The sequence below is a fragment of the Bacillus rossius genome, chromosome 18 (genome assembly GCF_032445375.1).
Source record: "Bacillus rossius redtenbacheri isolate Brsri chromosome 18, Brsri_v3, whole genome shotgun sequence".
NCBI lineage: Eukaryota > Metazoa > Arthropoda > Insecta > Phasmatodea > Bacillidae > Bacillus > Bacillus rossius.
This window is the reverse complement of record NC_086345.1, coordinates 14,312,335-14,335,302: the sequence shown is the minus strand read 5'-3', so window position 1 is coordinate 14,335,302 and position 22,968 is coordinate 14,312,335. Positions and strand designations below refer to the sequence as shown.

The following is a 22,968-nucleotide window of genomic DNA, read 5'->3' as shown; positions in this document are numbered from 1 at the left end:
TACATGTATACTCTGCTTCAGCGGTACTTAGAGCTACAACTTGTTGTTTTCTTGAGCACCAAGAAACCGGGTTGCCACAGTGTAATGTTTCCATGCCACTGACACTCTTCCTGTCCACCTTGTCTCCTGCCCAGTCTGCATCTGTGTAGGTAGTTATTTTTGTGAATTCATCAGGATATCTCTCGTACACTAATTTCTTGTCCCTTGTTGCCTTCAAATACCGGAGTACTCTTTTCGCAGCGGTCCAGAGGTTTCTGTTTCTAGATATCTGCTAAGGAATGATGTAGCATAAACTAAATCCGGTCTTGAAGTCTGCGATAGATAAATCAAACTGCCTACATGTTCCCTATATGGCACATCTATTATAGACTCTGACTCATCTACATCTATCCTATCTTCCATTGGAGTGTTGCATCCTTTACAATCTTGAAGATTAAATTTAACCAACATCTTATCAATGAGTTCACCTTGGCTGATTTCTATCTTATCTGTGAATATTTCTATGTCAGTTCCAAGGAAATGCTGTACACTACCCATATCTTTGATGTTGAATTTTTTTTTTCAGTTTCTGAGCAACCTCTTCCATTTTGAATTTCTCTCCAAATAACGGGATATCATCAACCCATATTACAAGCCAAACACCTTCACCCACATACAGACATACATTGTACTTTGATATTCTTGGACCGATTTCTTCAGCAAACTCATTGAATCTTTGATTCCAGCACCTAGGCGATTCTCTGAGACCATATAACGGTCGTTGAAGCTTCAGTACTGGTTCTGCTTTCACTCCTTCAGGTCTGTGTATGTATATATCCTTATCAACGGTCCCATTGAGAAAAGCTGTGGGAACATCCATTTGTTATGTGTCCCACTGTTTTTGCAGTGCACATGACAGGACTAACCTAATGGTGGACAGTTTTGCCACAGGTGCATACACATCATTTGTTGTTTCTGTTTGGTAACCTCTGGCCACCAACCTTGCCTTTTTTGTTCCATCTGATTTAGTAGTAGATACCCACTTAGTTTCAATTGGTGTTGTACCATGTGGTGGATTTTTAACTGTTGTCCACGTCTTAAAACGGTCATGTGCTTCAGTTCCTTCTCAACTGCTTTTCTCCAGTCATCACTCCTTTCCACAGCTTCTTTGTAAGACTGGGGCTCACTTCCACTTAGCAAGCAATAATTTATGTAATACAATTCAAAGTTGTCTAGCTGTCTTGGTTTTGATATTTTTCTCTTTGGTTTGTTAGCATCTACCTCTTCGTTATCAAAACCATGAAAATCTTCATCTTCATTGGTGCTACCATCCTTCGATGTCATATCATTCACCACCTCTTCATTTTCTATGTTCTGCCTGGACATCTGTTCTCCAACAACACCATCTTTATAATGTATTCCTTCTTTCACTTTTTCTTTAACTCTGTCTTCATTATCTAGACTGCTTTCTTTCACATTGTAGGTGGTATTGGTATCATCAAATGTTACATCCCTGGAGATTACAACCTCATCTGTAAGTGGATCCCATATTCAATAACCTCTAGGACTGTAGCCCACCATTCTTCTTGGCCTTGCTCTAGGTTCCAGTTTATCCTGTTTTGGTAGTTTCACCCACCATTCTTTTGCACCAAATACCTTCAATTTACGAAGATCAGTTTTTCCCAAAAATATATCTGCTGGAATACCTTCGTGAAGTGCTGCTGTTGGCGATCTGTTTAACTGGTAGGCTGCTGTCCGAATTTCTTCCCCCCACAATTGTTTGGATAGATTGGTCTCGACAAACATGGTTCTGACCTTATCCAGTAGTGTCCTATTCAGTCTTTCGCATCTCCCATTACTTTGGGGAGAATATGGTGCCGGGTACTCCAGTTGTATACCCTTAGTCTTACTACAAAAGTTTTTCAACTTTTCACTCTTAAACTCACCACCATTATCACACCTCACACGGTTGGTACCTTTCGCTCCCAACTTACTCAAGGTATCTTTCAAAGTCAATCAAATTATCAGCAGCTTCACCTTTGTTTTTTAACAAATAAACCACACAAAAATGTGAATAATCATCCATGATGGTTTGATAATATTTTTCACCTTTACTGGTTCGGGTGCTTACAGGTCCACCAATATCAGTAGGAAGAAATTCACCAATCCTAGTTGACTGTATGGATGAGCTCCGAGGAAAATGTTGTCTACTGGCTTTACCCTGACGGCAAGAATCACATACTTCATCTGAAAAAGGGAGACCCATCAACTTCAGTCCTTTCCTCTTCAAATGCCCAAGACTCCTATGCCATAGGTCATCTATTGAGGTTAGGTTACAATTCTCCACGTGAAGATTGAATTGACTAAAGTACAGTTTTCCTGAACTGTTAAAAATAATTTGCAATTTATCACTTCCTACTATCTCTGCTCTATTCTCGGTGAATATTATTTTTTTTCCAGAATTAACTATTTTATTAACAGACAACAGATTCAGTGTAAGTCCTTGCACAATGAGAGCTTCAATCCTAATCACACGTCCCTCCGTATGTACTCTTAAAGTACCCTTTCTACCTGAAACCATCTCTTCACCATTGGCTACACTAATTTTCACTGGGCTAGCCATTACACTTATATCAGTCATGAATTTCTCAATATCTGATGTCGCAAGATGATCTGTACAGCTCGAATCCAAAATAAATTTAACTCTCCCTTCGTGCACTTCATCTTTCATAACCGCACAATCACATGTTGTCGCAATAAACATAATCTCACTCTCATTGTCACACACACAACTAGACTGACCTCGAAATCCGGAATTATACTGTCTTTGGTAGTGACTCCTTCCCCTTATTCCTCGATTGGTACCTCTCGTAAATCTCTTGGGACAGTCAGCTACTAAGTGTAGACTGTCTCCACATTCGTAACATCTTCTGATAGGTCTGTTGACATGATGCATTGTTCTTGATGTGCCGAAAGATGTTTCTCCTTCTTTTGTTTCTTGCAAACTACATGCATTTTTCTTTGATGCTCCGAACGATGTTGCTTCATCTTCCTTGTTGTCTTGAACATGACTTGCCTTTAGTTCAGCATCCAGTAGCCTGGATTTCACAAATTCAAGTGTAAGCTCAGTGTCTAATGCTTCCAAAACGGTCACAATATTTTCATATTGATTTGGTATGGTTAAAAATAAATGACACACGAGATCATCTTGTATCGATGTGGTACACTTTAATGTCAGCAGTTTCTTGCGCGCAAAAAGTTTTGAAATTGCACCTTTTCGTTAGAAAACATTCCGCAGTGACGATAACATCTGAAAAGCTGTCTTCGCATCTCTCACATAATCAATGTGTTGATCGGTAACACGGTTAATAATTACATTCCTTGCTTTTCTATCCATCTCAATTGCTGTTTCCAACTCCTTACCGTCTTTACTTTCCCACGTCTCATCTGCGACAATTCCCTCGAGTCCTATTTCCTCCAATAAGGCCAAAACACGAAACTTCCAATTTCTAAAATTTATGTCTGTTAATTGAGGAAAGGGACAAACGTTTGTGTTCGTCGCCATTAGCACTGTTGTTTTTCTTAGATCTTTGTAAACATCTCCCGACTCACAGCTCGCGTCAATATATAATTTTATCAATCTTCCATTTTCCGATTTTTATTTCCCTTATGCTGACATTCGTAGTCTGGGCCCATAACCTGTTAATTTTACACTTTGTGACGGCGAGTTTTCAACTTCTATTGCACAGTAGCAGAGGTTCCATCTTGTACTAAGCTTAGTAACACTGCGCATGCGCCACAATAGGGTGTACAAGAGCATAGTTAACACAATAAACACACACTGTACCATAAACAAGTACATCAAATATTTCACAAAAAGTTCATCTTGGGGAATGGTAACAGGATAGGTATGAAGAAAAAAATTTACTTGATAAACTTTACGGCTTATCAGTGTTGGATTTTTTAATTAACTTTATTTTCTCTCATTTTTTCTTTAAATCTTTTCCCTCGAATATTGAGCCCTTTGAATACAAAGATGTGATGGTATTTAAGGATTTGGTTGGCCCATCACTACTAATAAACTGTCTTGGCTTAAGAGATTTCGCAGTGTTGAAGTGGTGGATGGTGCCGATGTTTCGCTCGGGTTTTGAGAAATTAACGACGTGGTTAAAACTCGAAAGCCAAGATAGTTTATAAGTAGGAACATGTTGAAATAGTGAATTGCAATTACACCGAAAAAGCATGTCATAACACCGAAATCCAAGTTAATACGCCCTAGAGCGCATCAGAATGCATGTCATATCATGGAATTAAGTAGCAATGAACCAAAACCTAATTCAAATCATAAAAAAAAAATTAATTAATTTATGAAATTCAAGAGAATGTCATTTCCAGATAAAAAAATTACACCAAAGTGCATGGATAAGAAACATTAATTTACCTAATTTGTTTTATTTCTTATTTGAATATATTTTAATCCTTAAATTATTGTTAATTTATTTTTATTATTCTGAAATATCTGTTGTATACCAGTTTTTAAAAAATTATTTTATCATAAACATGTTTCACTTTTTTGGTGGAGTAGTATTACAAAACAGAAGTATAAAAAGGATAATAAAACAATATCACCGGAATCCTCTGTTTCAAAAATGAAATTGGACTAAAATCTTGTCTATATTTATAAAGTTAGTCTGCCTGTAAATTTCATAATGAAGTCTTTCTTGGCATGCATTTGTTTTTAGAGGTATGTATCCATAGGTTACAGAAGTCCCAAAATAAATAATGGTAACTGTGCTGGAAGTTAGGAATTTAACCTCCCGTAGCATTTTGTTAACTATAATTTTGTTTTAATTCTCTCTTCATTTTATAGTCTCACATTAAAAATAAATAGTTTAATGTCCACGTGAAAATTATCTTTAAATTTTTTTAAATCTTTTTAACTTAAAAATCTGTAATTTCCTGGGAGTGGTAGATCTATTTTGTATCATGTTGAGGTTTGAATTTTTTACATAAAAATTATCGGGAAGTATAAAAAGGTTGTTGGAAAACTTTATTTAAAATGTTGTGTCAAAGTTCTGAAATTGGTTCGCGGGATATTTGTATACAACCTGTTGTAGAATGTAGAGTGGTTGGTCATCACTTGTGAGTTGTCATCTTATCTTCACTTTGATGCAACATATCTTTAAAAAGAAAAGAGATAGTGATGACTGATTTAAGCATATGTTTTTTAGGAACACATATTGCTGGCAAAAAGCAGTTCTTTTGCATCTAGCAGGCAGGCGTAGTAGCATTTTCTGCATTTGGGTTATAATTCGTGAAGAATATCTGTATCATTAATTAGGTTTCAGCACTGTTGCGTTCCTGTTGTGTTAAAAATTTAGAAGAGCTTAATTTTATTTTGCAGGAGATCCATTCCCTTAAAGGTGTAAATAAAAACTGGATTTAGATAAAAAAATTGGTTGTCTGTAAAGTCGGTTTACGGATAGTTTAACTTGACGTCATAACAAAACATGATGAAATGATTGATCCAGAAGAAAATGAAATATCATATTCAGCCTGAGACTGAGCCGTAATAGGTTTTTGCAACCAAACCATTTAGGCATTAAAAATATTATATTCTTTGAGGAAGAAATTTTTTTTTTCTATCTTTTGTATGATAAAATCTACCTCTGCATACTTTTATAAATAAAATTGAATCATTTTTATTGAATTATCACTATTTTGTATGGATACAAAGGAGGAGTGAAATGAAATCTGCAATTTAATTGATAAATTTACTTTTATATGCATTCATTAATTCAAATATATTTATTACTTTAGAAGTGTCGCGCGCGCCGTATTTATTTTTACAAGTACAATAAAAAACTGCAGCGACTGGGATTTGATCCGTCAACCTTAGAATTGGTAGTCAGCGATGCTAACCGCACGGCCACGAGGCCATATTAAGAAAACTTGTTTCAGATGTTATATATATAAATTTATAAAAATTTTGTTTTGTGTTGTGGGAGTTTTAAAAACGTATGTAGTCCGCCATGTTTATTTCTTACAGTGGTAGGCGGGAAATTAAAAATATATTGTCGGCTGCAAATCGGTGGACGATCGTTAAATTACATAATATTAATAATTCAAAAGACGAAAATATTATTCAAAAGTAAAATTGATTGTTGTTCCAATTGAGTGGAAGAGAGATGCCACGCATGCGTACATTGAGCATAACAGGACACATCCGTAGTGGGACATCTGTAGTGGGATAATGTGCATTACGGGACACTTTTTCGTGCGTGCAGCCGGCGTTCATTGATTTATTAGACGTCATGTCAAAAATTTTCTGTGATCAGGTCATTTGGTATGTGAAATGTTTCATTGAGATTTGATCACCACCTACAGTAAAAGTGATGGTTACTTTTTGAGGCTCTGGTATTTAAAGAAATACGGAATACTTGGGCTGAATTTGATTGTAAACCTTACTCTAGATTCTTTTTAATGGTCATACAAACTTCTGTTTTGTTTTTAAAATACTTTAGGCACAGTACTTAATAATGAAGTTGCCCTTAATCCTTATATAGTTAAATTAATGTTTTAGCTGTCGGTAGAATTTTACTTTGCAGTTGCATACATTAACATGACAGTTGTACCTATCATCAAGTGTCTTCTATTTTGCAGTAAGGTGACATTTAGTGTCAAATGTACTTTGGGATTGTAGTTTGTTACTTTCTTATTTGACATGTATTTGTTAATTTCACACAGTTGGTTTTACCATCAGGTGTATGGACATTGTTAGTCTCTCTGAATTGTATCTGAATAAAGTAACATCTGTATTTATGAAAGGTATACATTTTTGAGTGTATTTCATTAATAAGTTTTTTTTTGAAAGTCAATGAGATTACTACATAGTATGTTGTTTATTTTATCTGTTTTGCTGTTTTTTTTTTGTGCATTGTTACATAATTGGTACATTTGAATTTTTTTAAAATGTACCTAGAACTTATAATAATGTCCAACATTCAAAGTACTGAAAATCTGAAAATTTCAAAGTTGAATTTATTGTGTTTGTGTAGCATGCAGTGTGTGTTCATTAGTGTGTGTTCTAAGTTAAGTCCTATCCGCTTGTGTTTGGTTATTTCCTTGTGTGGATTTTGGTTGTTAAGGTTTGCTGCCAGGTTGCATTTATGCTCTGCGAGCGTTGTTAGTTTGATTGTTAGTTGTTGATTGCACGAGTGGGGGTACGAACCATGACCTATTGCTGTCTGCTGTTCCGCAGGGTTACGTACCTTTGTACGACAAGTTCGAAAGCTTCTACCTGAGGTACGTGTACAGGCGGGTCAAGGACTGCTGGAACAGGCCGATATGCAGCGTGCCGGGAGCAGAGGTGGTGCTGAAAGACCGCATCACCCGCGACTACGGCTGGACTTTCGAGTAAGTTCTCGCACGAGCAGATTCTAGACGTAACGTTCTCTGTTCTTGCACAAGATGTCCGCGTTCCGGGGAGTCGGGGATTTTTCCTTGACATCGTAGAAAAGTCATGGAAATTATCTGGTAATAATGATTTGAAGGGAGAAATGTGATGCTCTAATCTGCCATCACTCAGACCGTGAGTCATTTAAGCTCTTAAAATGGCATATGCAAGGTTCAGTATGAAATGAAGAAAGTGAATAGGGAACTAGGCCAGCTAGGGGGACGGTGGAGGGTTGAAATTTCTGTACTCTTTTCAGAAAATTGCAAAATAGGTAGCTAAAAATATTTTTAAAACGTTTGTCGGGAATATTTGAAATTTTTGGTCGAGGAAGGATAGGCAGCCTGTTTGTTGCAACTTCAAGCAAAATTGGGGTCACGGTGAATCGGTGGTCAGTTGCTCATCTCTCTCTCTCTCTCTCTCGTGATCTGGGTTCGATTCACTGCGATTCTAGTGCATTCTGTCAATGATTCAGTCTCATCTGAGGTTGTCATGTACCATCTCTAATGACCCAGATATTGACGAGACATTCATTCCTAACTCTTTAATTCATACATCGTGCAACAGTTTTGAAAGATAAGCACACATTGCTTGTGTTGAAAATTCATGTTCTCCGTAAGAGAAATGTCAAAAAAAAAAAAAAATTAAACTTCAGGATGCATTTAGCTAAATTTTTTTTTAAATTTAAATCTAAGGACAGTTCTAATTTAAATTGTAGTGTGATGCTCTAAATGTGCGCATGCAATAAAACATGCTATCCAGCAAAAAAAGCAAGGCTGGTATTAGTTTTCAGAACAGTGTATTGTACTGTCGTGATGCGGACTAGTTGACTATCTGCTGTTGTAGTAACTGTCATGTTTTCCTTTCCAGCTCATTAAATTTTTTTTTTTTTATCAACTTCTGACAGCCGGCATTATCCATAGTTGCACAGAAGTTGTTTCAAAAGAGGCTAGCCTTGCAACTATCAAATTATTACCATATTAATACCAGTAGCTCATATTTATTAACTTGTTTATAATGTTATAAAATCTTGTAGCACTTTGTATGTCTCAGTTTCAATGCAGTAAGTGTTTGATACTATTTCAAAACTAATGCATTAAAATTAATGTCCTGTATTAAAATACTGCTTTACTGTTGATAATTTTTACCAAAGTGCAAGTCTGGTAAGGTATATTGTTTACAAACAAATGCATGCATAATTTTTTAAGTACACTGTTACCAGTGGTGCTGTTTGCAAATCGTAAGCCAAAACTGGAGCCGTGCGTAGGATACAAGAATTTGTCGGTGTTATAATTAAATTAGTCAATGGGTATGGCTCTGGCATCTGGCTAACATATTTTAACGACATAGGTTTTCCAGTCTTAAGGTAAACACCTGCCTTGTAACAGTAGAATGTGACGAGACATGCTTCACTAATACAGATCAATTTCCTGCAAGTTTTAATCTTGTAATTAAGAGGTTCAGCCAACCCTGAATTATTTTATTTTCTCCATCAACAAATTTGACCATTAGGAAGAAACTCTGAAGGATTTGTGACAGCAGAATGCCTATTGCTAGATGCTTATCAATTCCATTTAATTTTGGCTCCAAAGGAACTGAGCAATAAATTGGACTAGGTAATAGCAGCAGAGTGATTATAGATTCTTACAAATTTCGAACAAGGTGAAACATTTGGCTTTTGTCTGGTTTGATATAAATACCAGCCTTTAGTTCATCGTGGTTCCTATGGTCTGTAATAGCCAAGATTTACACTCGAAATAGTATCTTTAGGTGGGAAAAGTATTGTCACAAAATCATAGATCTTAAGGGCATTTCACATGATCCAGTTTTGCTCCAAATCACATACATTATGTTATTAAATGCATTCACATGTAACAATGATTTGAATAAATATTTAATAGTGTGAAATGGTCTTTGAAATGTACACATGTTTACACATTAACATATATATGCAAATATGCATGTATACACATATACTCATATACACATACAGTAATTATGCATGTACACATACTTATGCATGTACATATAATTATGCATGTACACATACTTAGGCATGTGCGCATGCTTAGGCATGTACACATGCTTAGGCATGTGCGCATGCTTAGGCATGTATGCATGCTTAGGCATGTATGCATGCTTAAGGCATATATTCATCTATATATGCATACACACAAATTTGTGTTTTTAAATCACATATGAATTTCCACATATATACACATATTTAAACATATATATGCATCTATACTAATATTATAAAGCTGAAGAGTTTGTTTGTTTGTGTGTTTGAACGCGCTAATCTCAGGAACCACTGGTCCGATTTGAAAAATTCTTTCAGTGTTAGATAGTACATTTATCGAGGAAGGCTATAGGCTATATTATATTATCAATAACATTAGGGATCCTTACTAAAAATCCAATTTAGAATCAAATGCGTTGGAGGGGGTTAGATATAACATGCAGTACACGTACAAAGTGTGTGTTGACAATGCCGCAGGCGCTAGAAGTTTATTTCCTATTGCCTATTAACATTGTTGCACGCACTAGATGCCTTATCATTCTTAATTTTCCCATACAAGTAAAAAACACCCGTGTGATATTAACAACGAAGCAATCAGTACCCTCATATAGAATACATAGAGATAGTGTGAGGTATATATGTAAATATAAAGAGATAAATACAGATAGAGAGATACATAGATATATAGGACTATAGATGTAGATAGAGATAAATATATATTTAGACACATGGATAGATTATTTGTATATGTGTAACTACTTCAAACATATTACAAAACAAACTGAATGAGGCATTGCAATGCATGCCGAGCATTAGCTAGATAATGGAATCTTTTCAATATTAGTAATCCCTTATTTTTCATTTTTTTATTCTATATTGCTTTATAGAGTCTAGATTACATACAGACTTAAATTAAGAAGACAATTACTAACTACATCTGATCTCTAAACAGTTCCCCTTCACCCTGTGTTCAGCCCGGGCAACGCTGGGTACTGCAGCTAGTATATGATAATGGGTCATTGCAAAAAAATTAACTGCTAGTATAAATTTTGTTTATGTACTATTGTGTAAAACTGTCAATGGACATCTTTATGTGTCTATGCAGAAGGATTCACTGTTTTATAAATTGTCGAAGCAATCATGTTTAGTGAATGTTCAAACCTTTTTTTTATATAATTATGTTGTTATTTGTGTTACTTTTTTTTATGTTTTGATACAATTAAAATGAGGTAGGAATTTTATGATTTTGGTCAGGTATGCTCAGGAATTTAGATAGATTGGAAGGAATCCTTGATCTACCTCTGAATACAAGGTGGGCAGGGGTAGTAGTAGTATGTAGGTTATTCGTTTGTCATCTTGCCTCTCGTTGATTCAATTCCCAATCCAGCAATCCTGATTTCTGTGGTTTCCCGGAAGAAATAACTCTGGGAAGGTTTCTTGCTCTAATGAGTAGTTTCCCTTCACTACTTCCTTGGTATGTGTGTGATATACGTCTTCTTTAAGCCATAATTAGGTTTTTTTTCAAGACCCTCATGAATATATTATGTATTTAATAATAATTTTATTTCTTTATGTCCAAACAAAATTTTTCTGAATGTGAGACATTATACTAATGTGTGTATTTTTTTAAAATTAGGATTAGTAATTTTTACTGTGTGTTTGTTATCACTTCTATTATAACGATTAAACATCACATGAGCTGAACAGTTAAAATGAAATATCGTAGTATAGATTTATTACGTTAAGGATGCAAACTCCCTGATTTAATGCAGTTTTTTTTTGGACATATGCCATTGCAGTTTTGCACTGTTTGTCATGCAAAATTCTTAAAATATAAATTAATAAAAATATGATAATAAAAATTTCACAGAAAACAATCATTGCAACTGTTCTCATTGGAAATCTTCTGTGTTAGTCAGTGCTATGGTCGTTGTGTGGTCCGTAGTACTTGTTTATCTTCATCGCTGTGTTTATATGTTTACTGCATTGTCCAGGTTTGTTGTCTGCCTGCATTTAATATGTCTCGTCATTAGCCCTCTGTGTCAGTCTGCGTTGTTATATTATTTTTTCCATGACAAAGTTCCTTCAACAGAATTCTTGTGCTGCATTATATTTATATGTTTGAACATTTTTTTTGTCCGTGCTGTCGTCATTGTTTTGCCCATAATACTTGTTTGGTTTCATCGTTGGTTCTGTTTGTCCGACATCAGCCAATTCAGTCTTGTTTTCTGTGAATATTTTGTCATATTTTTATTGACGTGACAACGTCTAATAAATCAATGAACGCCGGCTGCATGCACGAAAAAGTATCCCGTTACGCACATTGTCCCGTTTCGCTGTGTCCCGTTACGCTCATTTTATATTGCTCTTTGCTAACCCGTTCCTCCTAGCATTGCTGCAGAGTCCGTGGCGCAAATATATTATTTTATACTACATTTAGGTGTTGGGTAAGCCATTTTCCTTCACATCATCCTTGAAACACTCCCATTCGTTTCCTACTTTTCCTATCATCGTCCTATCCTTAACAGAATAACACAGATTGGAAGAAGTTAAATAGCAAACATGTATAAAAGTTATAGTTAAAATAATTTCTTCGTTAAAGTAATTAACATATTAGATTTAATGAGTGCAAATAAAAGTAAATTTATCAATTAAATTGTAGATTTAATTTCACTCCTTCTTTGTATCCATACAAAATAGTGATAATTCAATAAAAATGATTCAATTTTATTCATAAAAGTATGCAATCATTTCATCAATGTTTTGTTATGCCATCACGTTAAACTATCGTCCGTAAACCGACTTTACAGACAACCAATTTTTTTTTATTTTAAGAATTTTTCCATGACAAACAATGCAAAACTGCAATGGTGTATGTCCAAAAAACTGCATTAAAGCAAAAACCCCCATTGCATGAATCATTTAAAGAACTCTGACTCCCTGTTTCGAATCCTTTGCGTACCTTGGGTGTTTTACATACTTGACTGGTTTTGTGGTCAACTCTCTCGGGTTTCAACAAAGGACGATTGGTTTTGAGCAACTTATGGACTCACTCTCATGCTTTTTTTTTTTCTTAATTTATTTGAAATCGATGTTGTTTCTTGTTTGTGTTTTTGTGTGTAGGTTCACAGGCACACAAACAAAATGTTTGAACCTGGGCTCTTACAACTACTTGGGCTTTGCGGAAAAAACTGGTAAATGTGCCGATTCTGCGATAGAGGCTATACATGAATACGGCCTGGCCATGTGTAGTCCGGTCCACGAGATAGGTAGGTGTGTGCATGTTTAAAGACTACATTCCCCCCCCCCCACTTTCTTTGGTATAAAATTTAGTTCAATACTGTTTAAAGTTAGATAATTTAAAAAAAGTGTAGCTTTTTCCCCCATCAAATTAATAATAAATCTGTAGGGTTTTGCGAATTCTGCTGTTATTTAATTAAATGAGAATCAAATGATATGTAGTTACTGAAAACGAGCATTTTCCGTCAAGGTTCAGTTCTTAATAATAAATACTGAGTATTTAAATTTTTCAATTTGTTTATGAGTGTATTTTTTTTAGCAACCGTCTTTATAATATCACTCCAGTCCTTTAATTATTTTATTTCTATCAATTATTTGCATGCAAAATTATTTATTTAAATGTTTATATGTGGTTGTTAGAAAAATTCACTCTTTTGTAATAATTAGATTTGAAGCATCCAGATGTTTAGTATAACTGATAACTCCAGTTTCTAAATGTTAATTGTTATCCACTTAGACATAAAACTTAGAATACTTGACATAATTTTTTATATTCCAAAATAATATATATCTTTTTTTCATAATCCTGCAAATATTTTAGGCTTAACATATACACACGTATAAAATTTATTATTTAAATTAGTAAAATAGTCTAGACAGATGTTAATTAGTAATGAAAATCAATAAATAAATGTGCTGAATGTTGCTGCTAATCAATTAAATTTTTAATTAAATAATGTAATATTTTATAATGTATATAATGCAAACAAAATTAAACATACGGGAACATAACCCTCTTTTATATGAGTACACTAGAAAATGCACTTTATAAAGTTTATGAACACAATTTTGATCAATAATATTCACATTGAATAAATGTTTTTAATGATGTGTACCAGTATTTAATATCAGTCACTAAAATATAAGATTTACCATGTGAAACATTTTTTTATCCTGTGAACATGTGTACCATTTTTTTTATCCTGTGAACATGTGTACCATTTTTTTTATCCTGTGAACATGTGTACCATTTTTTTATCCTGTGAACATGTGTAAATTTTTTTTAACCTGTGAACATGTGTAAATTTTTTTTAACCTGTGAACATTTGTACAATTTTTTTTTAACCTGTGAACATGTGTACAATTTTTTTTATCCTGTGAACATGTGTACCATTTTTTTTATCCTGTGAATATTTTGTAAAATACATTATAATTTTTTTTCATAACATGGCTGAAGTAGTTTAACTTCAAAATTTGTGTGCTTCACTTTGCAAAGTAAATTATTTTTTTGGTCCGGCCGGTGTGTCTCCAGGAGTGCACAAGCTCATAGCGGAGCTGGAGAGGACGACGGCGCGGTTCCTGGGCGTGGAGGACGCCGTCGTCTTCGGGATGGGGTTCGCGACCAACGCCCTCAACCTGCCCAGCTTCCTGTCCAAGGGCTGCCTGGTGCTCAGCGACGAGAAGAACCACGCCTCGCTCATCCTCGGCCTGCGTCTGTCCGGGGCGACCATCCGGGTGTTCAAGCACAACAGTGAGTCCCGGCTTTGAATATCTGTTACTGCATAGAAGTCGCGAGTGGGTAGGATTTACTCTACGTCTTTCAGGGAGCGTGTGATTAGCAGCTTGGGGAACTTTCACCGCTGCAGGGGCGCTGCCGTAACGCCCTGTATCGTCTCAGGTTGTTATTTACACGTTAGAGCGCGGAACTGTCGCCCGCTGTCATTCCCCCACGCACCCCACCCATCATTCACTGCAGCTCAAGAGGTCGTTCAACGGGAGGGGGAAGGGGTGTTTGAAGAGTTCGACACTTGTCCGCTAGGGACCACCACGAGTTGATGCCCTGGAGACGGTGGCGATTGCGGCGGTGAATTAACCAACTAACCTCAAACCGTATTAGAAATTTTAACCTGGGCTGGCGACTTCTATACAGTATATGTATTCAAAGGTCCCGGTCAGCTGGTCGGCTTTGTCGCCGGGAACCCTCGGGAAGGGAAGGGGCAAAATCCCCCGGGGCGTCAGAGCACAGGAGTAGTCCTGATCAAGCTTCCCAGCTTTGGGCACGGTGAGAGTAAAATTTCAAGGCCTGATTTTAGTGCAATTTTTTTTCCGTGAAACATTGCTTTTGAACATTCCTGAACATGAAAAATGACAGAGAAATAGGTACTTGGTCAAAGAGATATAAAATTACTGGGATCGTTTTCGTTCTCCTCTTTGTGCGATGATTAGACCCCTGCCCCCCCCCCCCCCCCAAAAAAAAAAGGGAGGGAGATGAACGAAAGAATAAGCTAGTGTACAAATGCTTTTTTTTTTTTTTTTTTTTTTTTTTTTTTCCAGAAAATAGATATAGGTATCCTTTACAGTCAGCTGTGGGTGCCTTGAATTTTATATTGGCTACCAGCACACTCGCGTTCCTCCTTGTTCAACCAGCAGCGTAGAGGGCGCAGTTTCGACAGTCCATGCATTTCCCGAATAGATAGCGCTACCTGTTATGGATTTCATGTTTTGTTCAGACATTTGCATGTTTAAATGGCAGGATTGTTGGAAGAACAGGTTTTATTTATGGTGTATATCAACAGTGAGAGATATTTATTGGTCATTAAATGACTGATAAATAATTAATCATATCATGAGCAGTTATTTTGAAGTGAGTAATAAATTTGTTAATTCATGTTTATTTATAAAATTGTCTTCTTTCTCCCTCGCTGCTCTTTTACTCCTTACGATATACTTAATGGTCAAGGTTTGAATTGCTAAAGAAGTTTTATTTTTATAACATGTACTGAGCTACCCGCGTTCTTTTTTTTTTTAATTTTTAACTGTGTTGTTTGATTTATTTTGAAATGCATGAAATATTGCTCATTTGCATCATGCAACTTTTGTCAAATGTAGTGTTTTCGTATGCTGAGGGGGTTACAATTTTCGAGCGTTACGAAAATTCCGATAGCACGAAGGGAATAGTCAGGTGCGTGGTGGGGGAACCGGTGGAGGAGGAGAGTGCGTCAGCGGTGACGCCACTCCAACGCATGCGCTAGCGGTCGAATGGGAAGATGGTAAAAGGGAGGGGTTATTGGTACGCATGTAGCATGCTATATGCTAGTAAGGGGAGACGGCAGGGGAGAGGTGGAAATGACGCAGCAGTGATGCTACGCAATTCTCGTGGCACTGCTTGTGTTTGTCTACTCCTTCGTAACGGCTAATGATTTGTCGCCACTATAAATATTTTATTTAATTTAAAATATTTTCGATTTATTTATTAGTGTGGTAAAGAGTTATTGATTTGTGACACTACCTTTAGCCGATAAGTGAAAATTATTAGCTTTATAAGTGTAACTTATTTTTAGTATGTGAACATTGAGATTTGAAATGTGAAAAGGACTTGGAGACGTATGAGATAGTCTTTATAAGTGTTATTTATGTATGGTTAGTGTGTTTTTTTTTTTTTTTTTTGGTTCTTTCATTTTATTTATCTGGAGATCACGACATAACATCATGCTTAAAAATAATAAAAAATGCAGAAACAGATAAGAGGTATTATCAAAGGCAACAAGGGAATAAACCGCCAAAAAGGTTCAGTGAATGTATGTGAGAATACGTAATGCGGAAAAATGTGTTTTTTTGGTTGAGATTGTACCCAAATTTTTAGTATTCTCAATTATTATCTCTTGTTGAAGAAAAAATACTAATAATTTACATATCTCTATCTACTCCTGATGAACAAGAATTTTCACTTCTGTTGCGCGTGGACTCCACGCACACAGTTTTAATTTTGATTTTACTTTATTTCGAATCAATTTTCCTTGGACAGCTGGGAAGAGTTGTAAAAATATCTCCATTGTATGTTAAGATTTGATTATAAAAAAAAAAAATATTCTTTTGGATTTGTAAATAGTGCTTACCCTAGATTAATGTTAACTAATCCAAGTTTTGGACGCTTCAAAATTCATATACGTGGCGCCATTTTGCTGCCATTAGCTCGAGCGATCCTGGTGGTGGCCAACGGGAAAGACTCGGTGGTTCATGTGGTACCGGCGTCATCGGACGTCCGGCTATCGTTTTTAGACTTTCGTGTTATCTGGTAACAGTTTCAGTACGAAACATATTCAGTTTTGGTGAGTGTCGTAACCTGCTCGTTGCAGACATGGAGTGCCTGGAGGATCTGCTCCGCCGGGCGGTGTTGTACGGCCAGCCGGCCACGCGGCGGCCCTGGGAGAAGATCCTCATCGTCGTGGAGGGGGTGTACAGCATGGAGGGCTCCATCGTCAACCTGCCGGAGGTCATCGCCCTCAAGAAGAAGTACAAGGTAACGCTACCCTCGGGGCCCCGCTCCGCCGTTGGCAGAGGGTGGTACCCTCGACCAGGTTCACGCTTAACACTGCTAAGCTTGTAGACTTTTTGAGTCATTTAACTTTCACGAAATTAAAAATTTAAAAAAAAAATGGTTGTCTGTAAAGTCAGTTTACGGACGATGGTTTTAGCGTGGCGTCATAACAAGACATTGATGAAATGATAGTTTAGTTAAAGTACTAAATTTAAAAGCTACTTTTGATGTGCCCGCCTTAACCTATTTAATATAATAGTAGATTCATAGGCCAATCGAGTGGAAGAGAGATAAATGCGGCGCAAGCGTACAATGAGGGTAACGGGACAATGTGCGAAACAGGACACTTTTTCGTGCGTGCAGCCGGCGTTCATCAATTTATTAGACGTCACGTCAAAAAATTAAGTGTAAGAAATTAGCTTGGCTACTGGGTTGTAGCAGTGTCCTTGGTGATAAATTCACCGACGTTTCGGTCGACAATGCAGTCTCCATCATCAGGGAGCAGTTGCCTACTGAGTTACCTACTGCTCCCTGATGATGGCGACTACCTTGTCCAACGAAACATCGGTGAATTATTCGCCTAGGAACACGGCTACATCCCAGAAGCCAAGCTACTTCAGACAATAGCCGTGAAAGTCTGCGAAAATTATTAAAGTGTAAGGTTTTTAATCTGGTATGTTTAGGACTGCAGCAATGCTGGATTTATGGTTTTGCCATATCACCGAACATTTAGTTTCAATGGGAATACCAAAGAAAAGTTAATACATATTATAATGTGGTGATGGGTCAGTTCTGGTTCTCAGCAATTTAACCAGTTCCGAGAACTGTAAATACGTCATACGTAAACAGTTCCTTGTGCCGAGAATCCGATGCTTTTTTTGTCCCTCTTTTCACTTGGAGACAGGGATGATCATTTGAACTGAACATTGTTCCCTAACCTATCATGTTTTATTGCATAATCGTCTCACATTTTATACCAAAATCAATTATGAAAAGTATGAGTGCAATTTTTATTCAAAAAAAGCATTTTTGATGAGTTTTTAAAAATAATTTTTTTTTTTTAGTTTTGGAGTTTTGTTAGGTAAAATGTTTGTAAACAAAACAATCAGGACTGTTAGATAATGGATTTTGATGAACTTTAGTGATGTATTTTGTACATATTTGTTGATGGTGAACCACGGTGGCTAAACAGATGTTGAACAGTTTATCATTTGGAGGCTAAATATGATTACTTTAATATTAAATGCTGACATAGTGTTGGTGACTTCAAAGGAGAAGCTTTTGAAATGTAGATTTTCAGTAAATGTACGTTATATTTAGACTTGTGAAGTGTTATTATTTAGGTTAATCTTCAGCTTGAGTATCTATAATTAGTTCAGAAAGAAAGTAAAATTGGGAATTAGAATCGGAATCAAAACTGGAATCAAGGTAAATTGTGGATTCGGAACAAAGAATTGTGGAATTGATACATTCCTATTCAAAAGGCAATGCTACTTCAAATATGGTTAAAATTTGTTTCAGAAAAAAAAATTACTTTGGTTTTCAAAAATGTGACTTGTTTCAAAAGCTAGGAATAATAAGTTACTGGCAGCAATAACATGTATTTTATACGTACTTACATTTTACAGGTTTTCCACATCCTGGAAAGTTAGGTTATTTACTTTTAAACCAGGATTGGCTGATTTAAACCACTATGGTTTCAACTATGGTTTAAACCAAGTGTTTCTTTTTACCAATTTTTTAAATAATGTATTTTTAAATAGAATAATAAATTTCAATGAAAGATCTAATTCCACATTACACGCTAATAACAATAGTTTGTTCATTAATGTTTCTTGTGATACAGGAACAAATAATTATGCTAACCAAGATCTGATCATTTAAATTATCTGAGTATGTTTTAAATTATACCCAGCTAAATATTTCTCTAAAATTAAATTAATTATTAAATTATAGTCAAGTGTGTAAAAAAAGAATAGGAAATCAAAATATTATTATTAAAAATTTTTTTTGTGGGAAATCACCTTGAATGGACTGTAAATCCCTAAACTGTGGGAAACACCCATTTTATGGAGAAATACCCTTTCTGTGGTTGAGTCCCCAGTCAGATGTGAAGATTTTCTGGATTTCAATTTTTTGATAACTTTTCTGGTTCAATATGAGTGGCAGAAAGCAGGATGTTGCATGCATGGCTTTCATTTGAACATGCTGAGAACCAAAAAATATATATAATGTTATTAAAAAAAAACGTTTTAAACCAAAAAAGAACCTGGTTTGAACAAAAAAAAAAAAAAGGTTGTTTGGTTTTATTTTCCCAACCCTATTTAAACCTTATAAGTCATTGAAATTCCTCAGTGATGGTAATTTGAAGGGGAAATGCCATACTCCGGTATGTCAGCACCCAGACTTTGAACACATTTATTTTCTTTCCAGGTGGTATTATTAATGCATTAGTCTCACGCGCTGTTGAAATGGCATATGCAAGGTTCTTATTGAACAGCAATAGTTATGGGGGGGGGGGGGGTAACTGTAATGCATTTATTTCTTTTTTTGAAAATTGCAAATTAGGTAAATTACCCATTTAAAAAAAAAATAAAAAATAGGTTATGAAAAATTCAGGAAAATTTTTTTCTACTGATTTGGTTTTTTGTGTAATTTTTGGAACTAGTACGATATGTTGGACCTACCTAGGCGTTATTGTTCACGGTGTCCCGAAGCTTGCGGTTAAAACGCTGTGCTGTGGATTGACCAGGCGTACCTGTACCTGGACGAGGCCCACAGCATCGGGGCGATGGGGGGCAGAGGCCGCGGGGTCACCGACTACTACCGCTGCGACGTCGGCGACGTAGACATCCTCATGGGGACCTTCACCAAGAGCTTTGGGTCGGCCGGGGGCTACATCGCCGGCTCCAAGGTACCGGCCCATCCTTGCGTCGCTCGACGTCGTCAACGTTAGGTCCATACTAGCTTTGAATACATATACTGTATGGAAGTCGCGAGTGGATTGGATTTACTCTACGTTTTTCAGGAGCGTATGATGAGCAGCTTGGGAACTTCACCGGCTGCAGGGCGCTGTCGTAACGCCCTGTATCGTCTTAGGTTGTTATTTACACGTTAGAGCGCAGCACTGTCGCCCGCTGTCATTTCCCCGCACACCCCCCAACCCATCATTCACTGCAGCTCAAGGTCGTTCAACAGGAGGGGGAAGGGGTGTTTGAAGAGTTCGACACTTGTCCGCTAGGGACCACCACAAGTCGACGCCCTAGAGACCGTGGGGCTTGCGGCGGTGAATTAACCAACTACCTCAAAACAGTATTAGAAATATTAACCTGAGCTGACGACTTCTATACAGTATATACAGTATATTCAAAGATACTAGTCACGCATCTCTTATTAAAACAATGTCAAACCATAAAATTGCTAATTTATTGTTATTGTTCTGCATGTATTTCTTTTAGACCAATTTATTAAAAATATTTTTGACCTTAAAAATGCAGCACATAAATCTTACTCCTATATTGGAAATCATAAACTCTTGTTTCTATTAATATGTTAAGTGCTAATTTTTTTAATCTTATTATGCAGGAAATTTTTAAAGTTTGAATTTCTGAAGAGGGGTTTACTGATTGACTTTTAACGTTAATTGATGTTCTGTTTGGTTTTAAGTACAAGTTCTCTGCACTGATACATTTGTTTCAGCGCCTTGTAAACTTTCTCCGCGTCAACAGCCACGCTGCCTGCTACGCGTCGTCCATGTCTCCGCCAATCGCACAGCAGATTATCACGTCCATGAAAATGATAATGGGGGAAGATGGTGGTATTGATGGTATGCTACATAAATTATTTAGTTAGCAGCAGATTCTGTCTTCCTTCTTTTGGTTCCAATTTTTTTTCTGCTTACAATTTTAGGGTCAATTTGTTGTAATGGAAATGACTTTGCACTCAATCGTTCATAATAATTTAAACATACCCTGAAAGTAATTGTCACTGTGACAGCATACAGTTTTATGTGCTCAACAATCAACATTATAAATATAGATTAAATTTTTTGCTCTTCTTATTTGTAACTTGCAGTTTTCATCTTGGGAATAATGGACAGAAATTGTGCTCATTCCACATAAATGTAGCCACATTGATTCTGGACACTTGGAAGTTTTTCACTTTTTCTTGAAGCATATTTTAAAGTCGGAAATATATAGTAGTACAAATACATAGTACTAACGAGGCGGGTACTTTGAGGAAAACATGTTTCTGCCCACAAAAGCTGGTCCAAACAGTGTAATGTCAGGGTAATCCATTTCATTATTCTGTGTATGTGTTTTTCATGAGGTCAGTCTGAAAGGTTTCGTGCTGGTCTGGTTTTCACATAAAATTAGTTGCCCGTGCGGTTGTTTACTAGTAAACAGGAAGTAAAGGTTTTTGCGCATCTAAATAAGCCATGTAAACATAGTTTATTTATTTTTATTTTTTAGTAAAGTTACATTCTAGATTAGTACCCACATCATGTACTATTATTGGAACTGGATAAAAGCTCAAAATATTGTTTTTTATTTATTTATTTCATTTAAATTTCACTTTTTGGTCCTTGCAAACCTGTGAGCACATATCAAGCATGGTTCTCATAATCGTAAGCAAGCTTGAGGGTGGCTCACAATTTATCGATTAAGATTGTTTACTGATACATTGAACAATTTGAATGTTACACCCTATAGTCTGCCTATTTTTTCATTGTCGAACTCTAGTAAAGTATTAAAGTTTTGTGATACTTTTTGCTGTCCTTTTTTAAACCTTTTATTTTTAAGTTGACTCTTTGTATTGTGGTATCACGAGCAATGTCAGAGCTGTTTGGATTTGTTTAAAACCTATAGTGGAACGTCGTTTGAAATAAGGAAACTAATGAAGTCTTGGGGGTGTTCTCTGCGATATGTTTGCGTAGCGTAGTTAGAGAAGTAATTTTTGCCGGCAGGTCAGAAACGCGTTCTGCAACTGGCCAGGAACACGAGATACTTCAGGCGGCGCTTGAAGCAGATGGGGGTCATCACCTACGGGAACGAGGACTCGCCTGTGGTTCCGTTGTTGGTGTACATGTTCTCGAAAATAGGGTGAGTGACCGATTGGACTCTCCCCACGTCTACCTTAGCCCGCTTACTCCTGGACTTTTTTTTTCCGTGTGTGGAATTTCCCTGGTGTGGTTTTCCGGAGTACTTCAATTGGAATTTTTAATTTGAAACACAATGCTAGCCAGGGAAATAAATCTGTAGGATTCGCAAGGGGAAGCCCGCGTGGCTGGAAAAGTTAATGCGTGCAAGTTTTAATCGACACAAGTCGTCTCTGGATTCGGTGCCCGTAAGTTGTGTACTGCCAATATATTTTTGGCCTATATGCATGCGATAAGCAGAAAACTTTAAAAAAAAAATATGCAAAAAGTTTTCCATAAAACATGGTTTTTGGGTTTAAGTTTATTAACCCTGTTTCACAGTTACTATTTTGCAAGCCCAAATGGGCCCCCTTAGTGAGGGGTTTCTTAACTCGGGGAGGGGGGGATTTTTACCCCTAATTGCCCATGATGTTAGCTAAGTATTTTTAATTAAAAAAAACTATAAAATAGTCTTGAAAACAACAAATAATACTAGGTAAATATTTTTAATAAAAAAACTATAAAATAGTCTTAGCAGCAAAAACAACACACTTGAGCATCCTCAAAATTATTGGGAGTCTGAGAGTAAATTGTAGTAAATGGAATGAAGTGAAGTGCTGAATATTGATTTTTTGTTTTGATGTGTACATTGGATTGAAATATCAACTATTGTAAAAGGTCTTTAATACAGCATTTAGTGGTTCGGCACGTTTTGTAATCTGGCACATGTCGCGTTCAGATTTTTTCCTTGGGTGGATTCTGGCTGTTGAATTTTGACTATCAGGTCGTTTTACTGCATTGGTGGCGTTTTTAGTTTGCTC

General features: G+C 36.3%; 1 protein-coding gene across 2 annotated transcripts in view; it reads left to right on the top strand.

Annotated features, from left to right (window-relative positions):
• Positions 1-22,968, top strand: part of LOC134541137 (serine palmitoyltransferase 2) — an 84,062-nt gene that overhangs the window by 52,530 nt on the left and 8,564 nt on the right. For both annotated transcript variants that reach the window (XM_063384342.1, XM_063384343.1), the window contains 7 exons: positions 7,241-7,395; positions 12,576-12,721; positions 14,005-14,223; positions 16,829-16,992; positions 19,763-19,924; positions 20,710-20,836; positions 21,977-22,112. In XM_063384342.1, coding sequence (XP_063240412.1) covers positions 7,241-7,395; positions 12,576-12,721; positions 14,005-14,223; positions 16,829-16,992; positions 19,763-19,924; positions 20,710-20,836; positions 21,977-22,112 — 1,109 coding nt within the window. The remainder of the gene's footprint in view (positions 1-7,240; positions 7,396-12,575; positions 12,722-14,004; positions 14,224-16,828; positions 16,993-19,762; positions 19,925-20,709; positions 20,837-21,976; positions 22,113-22,968) is intronic.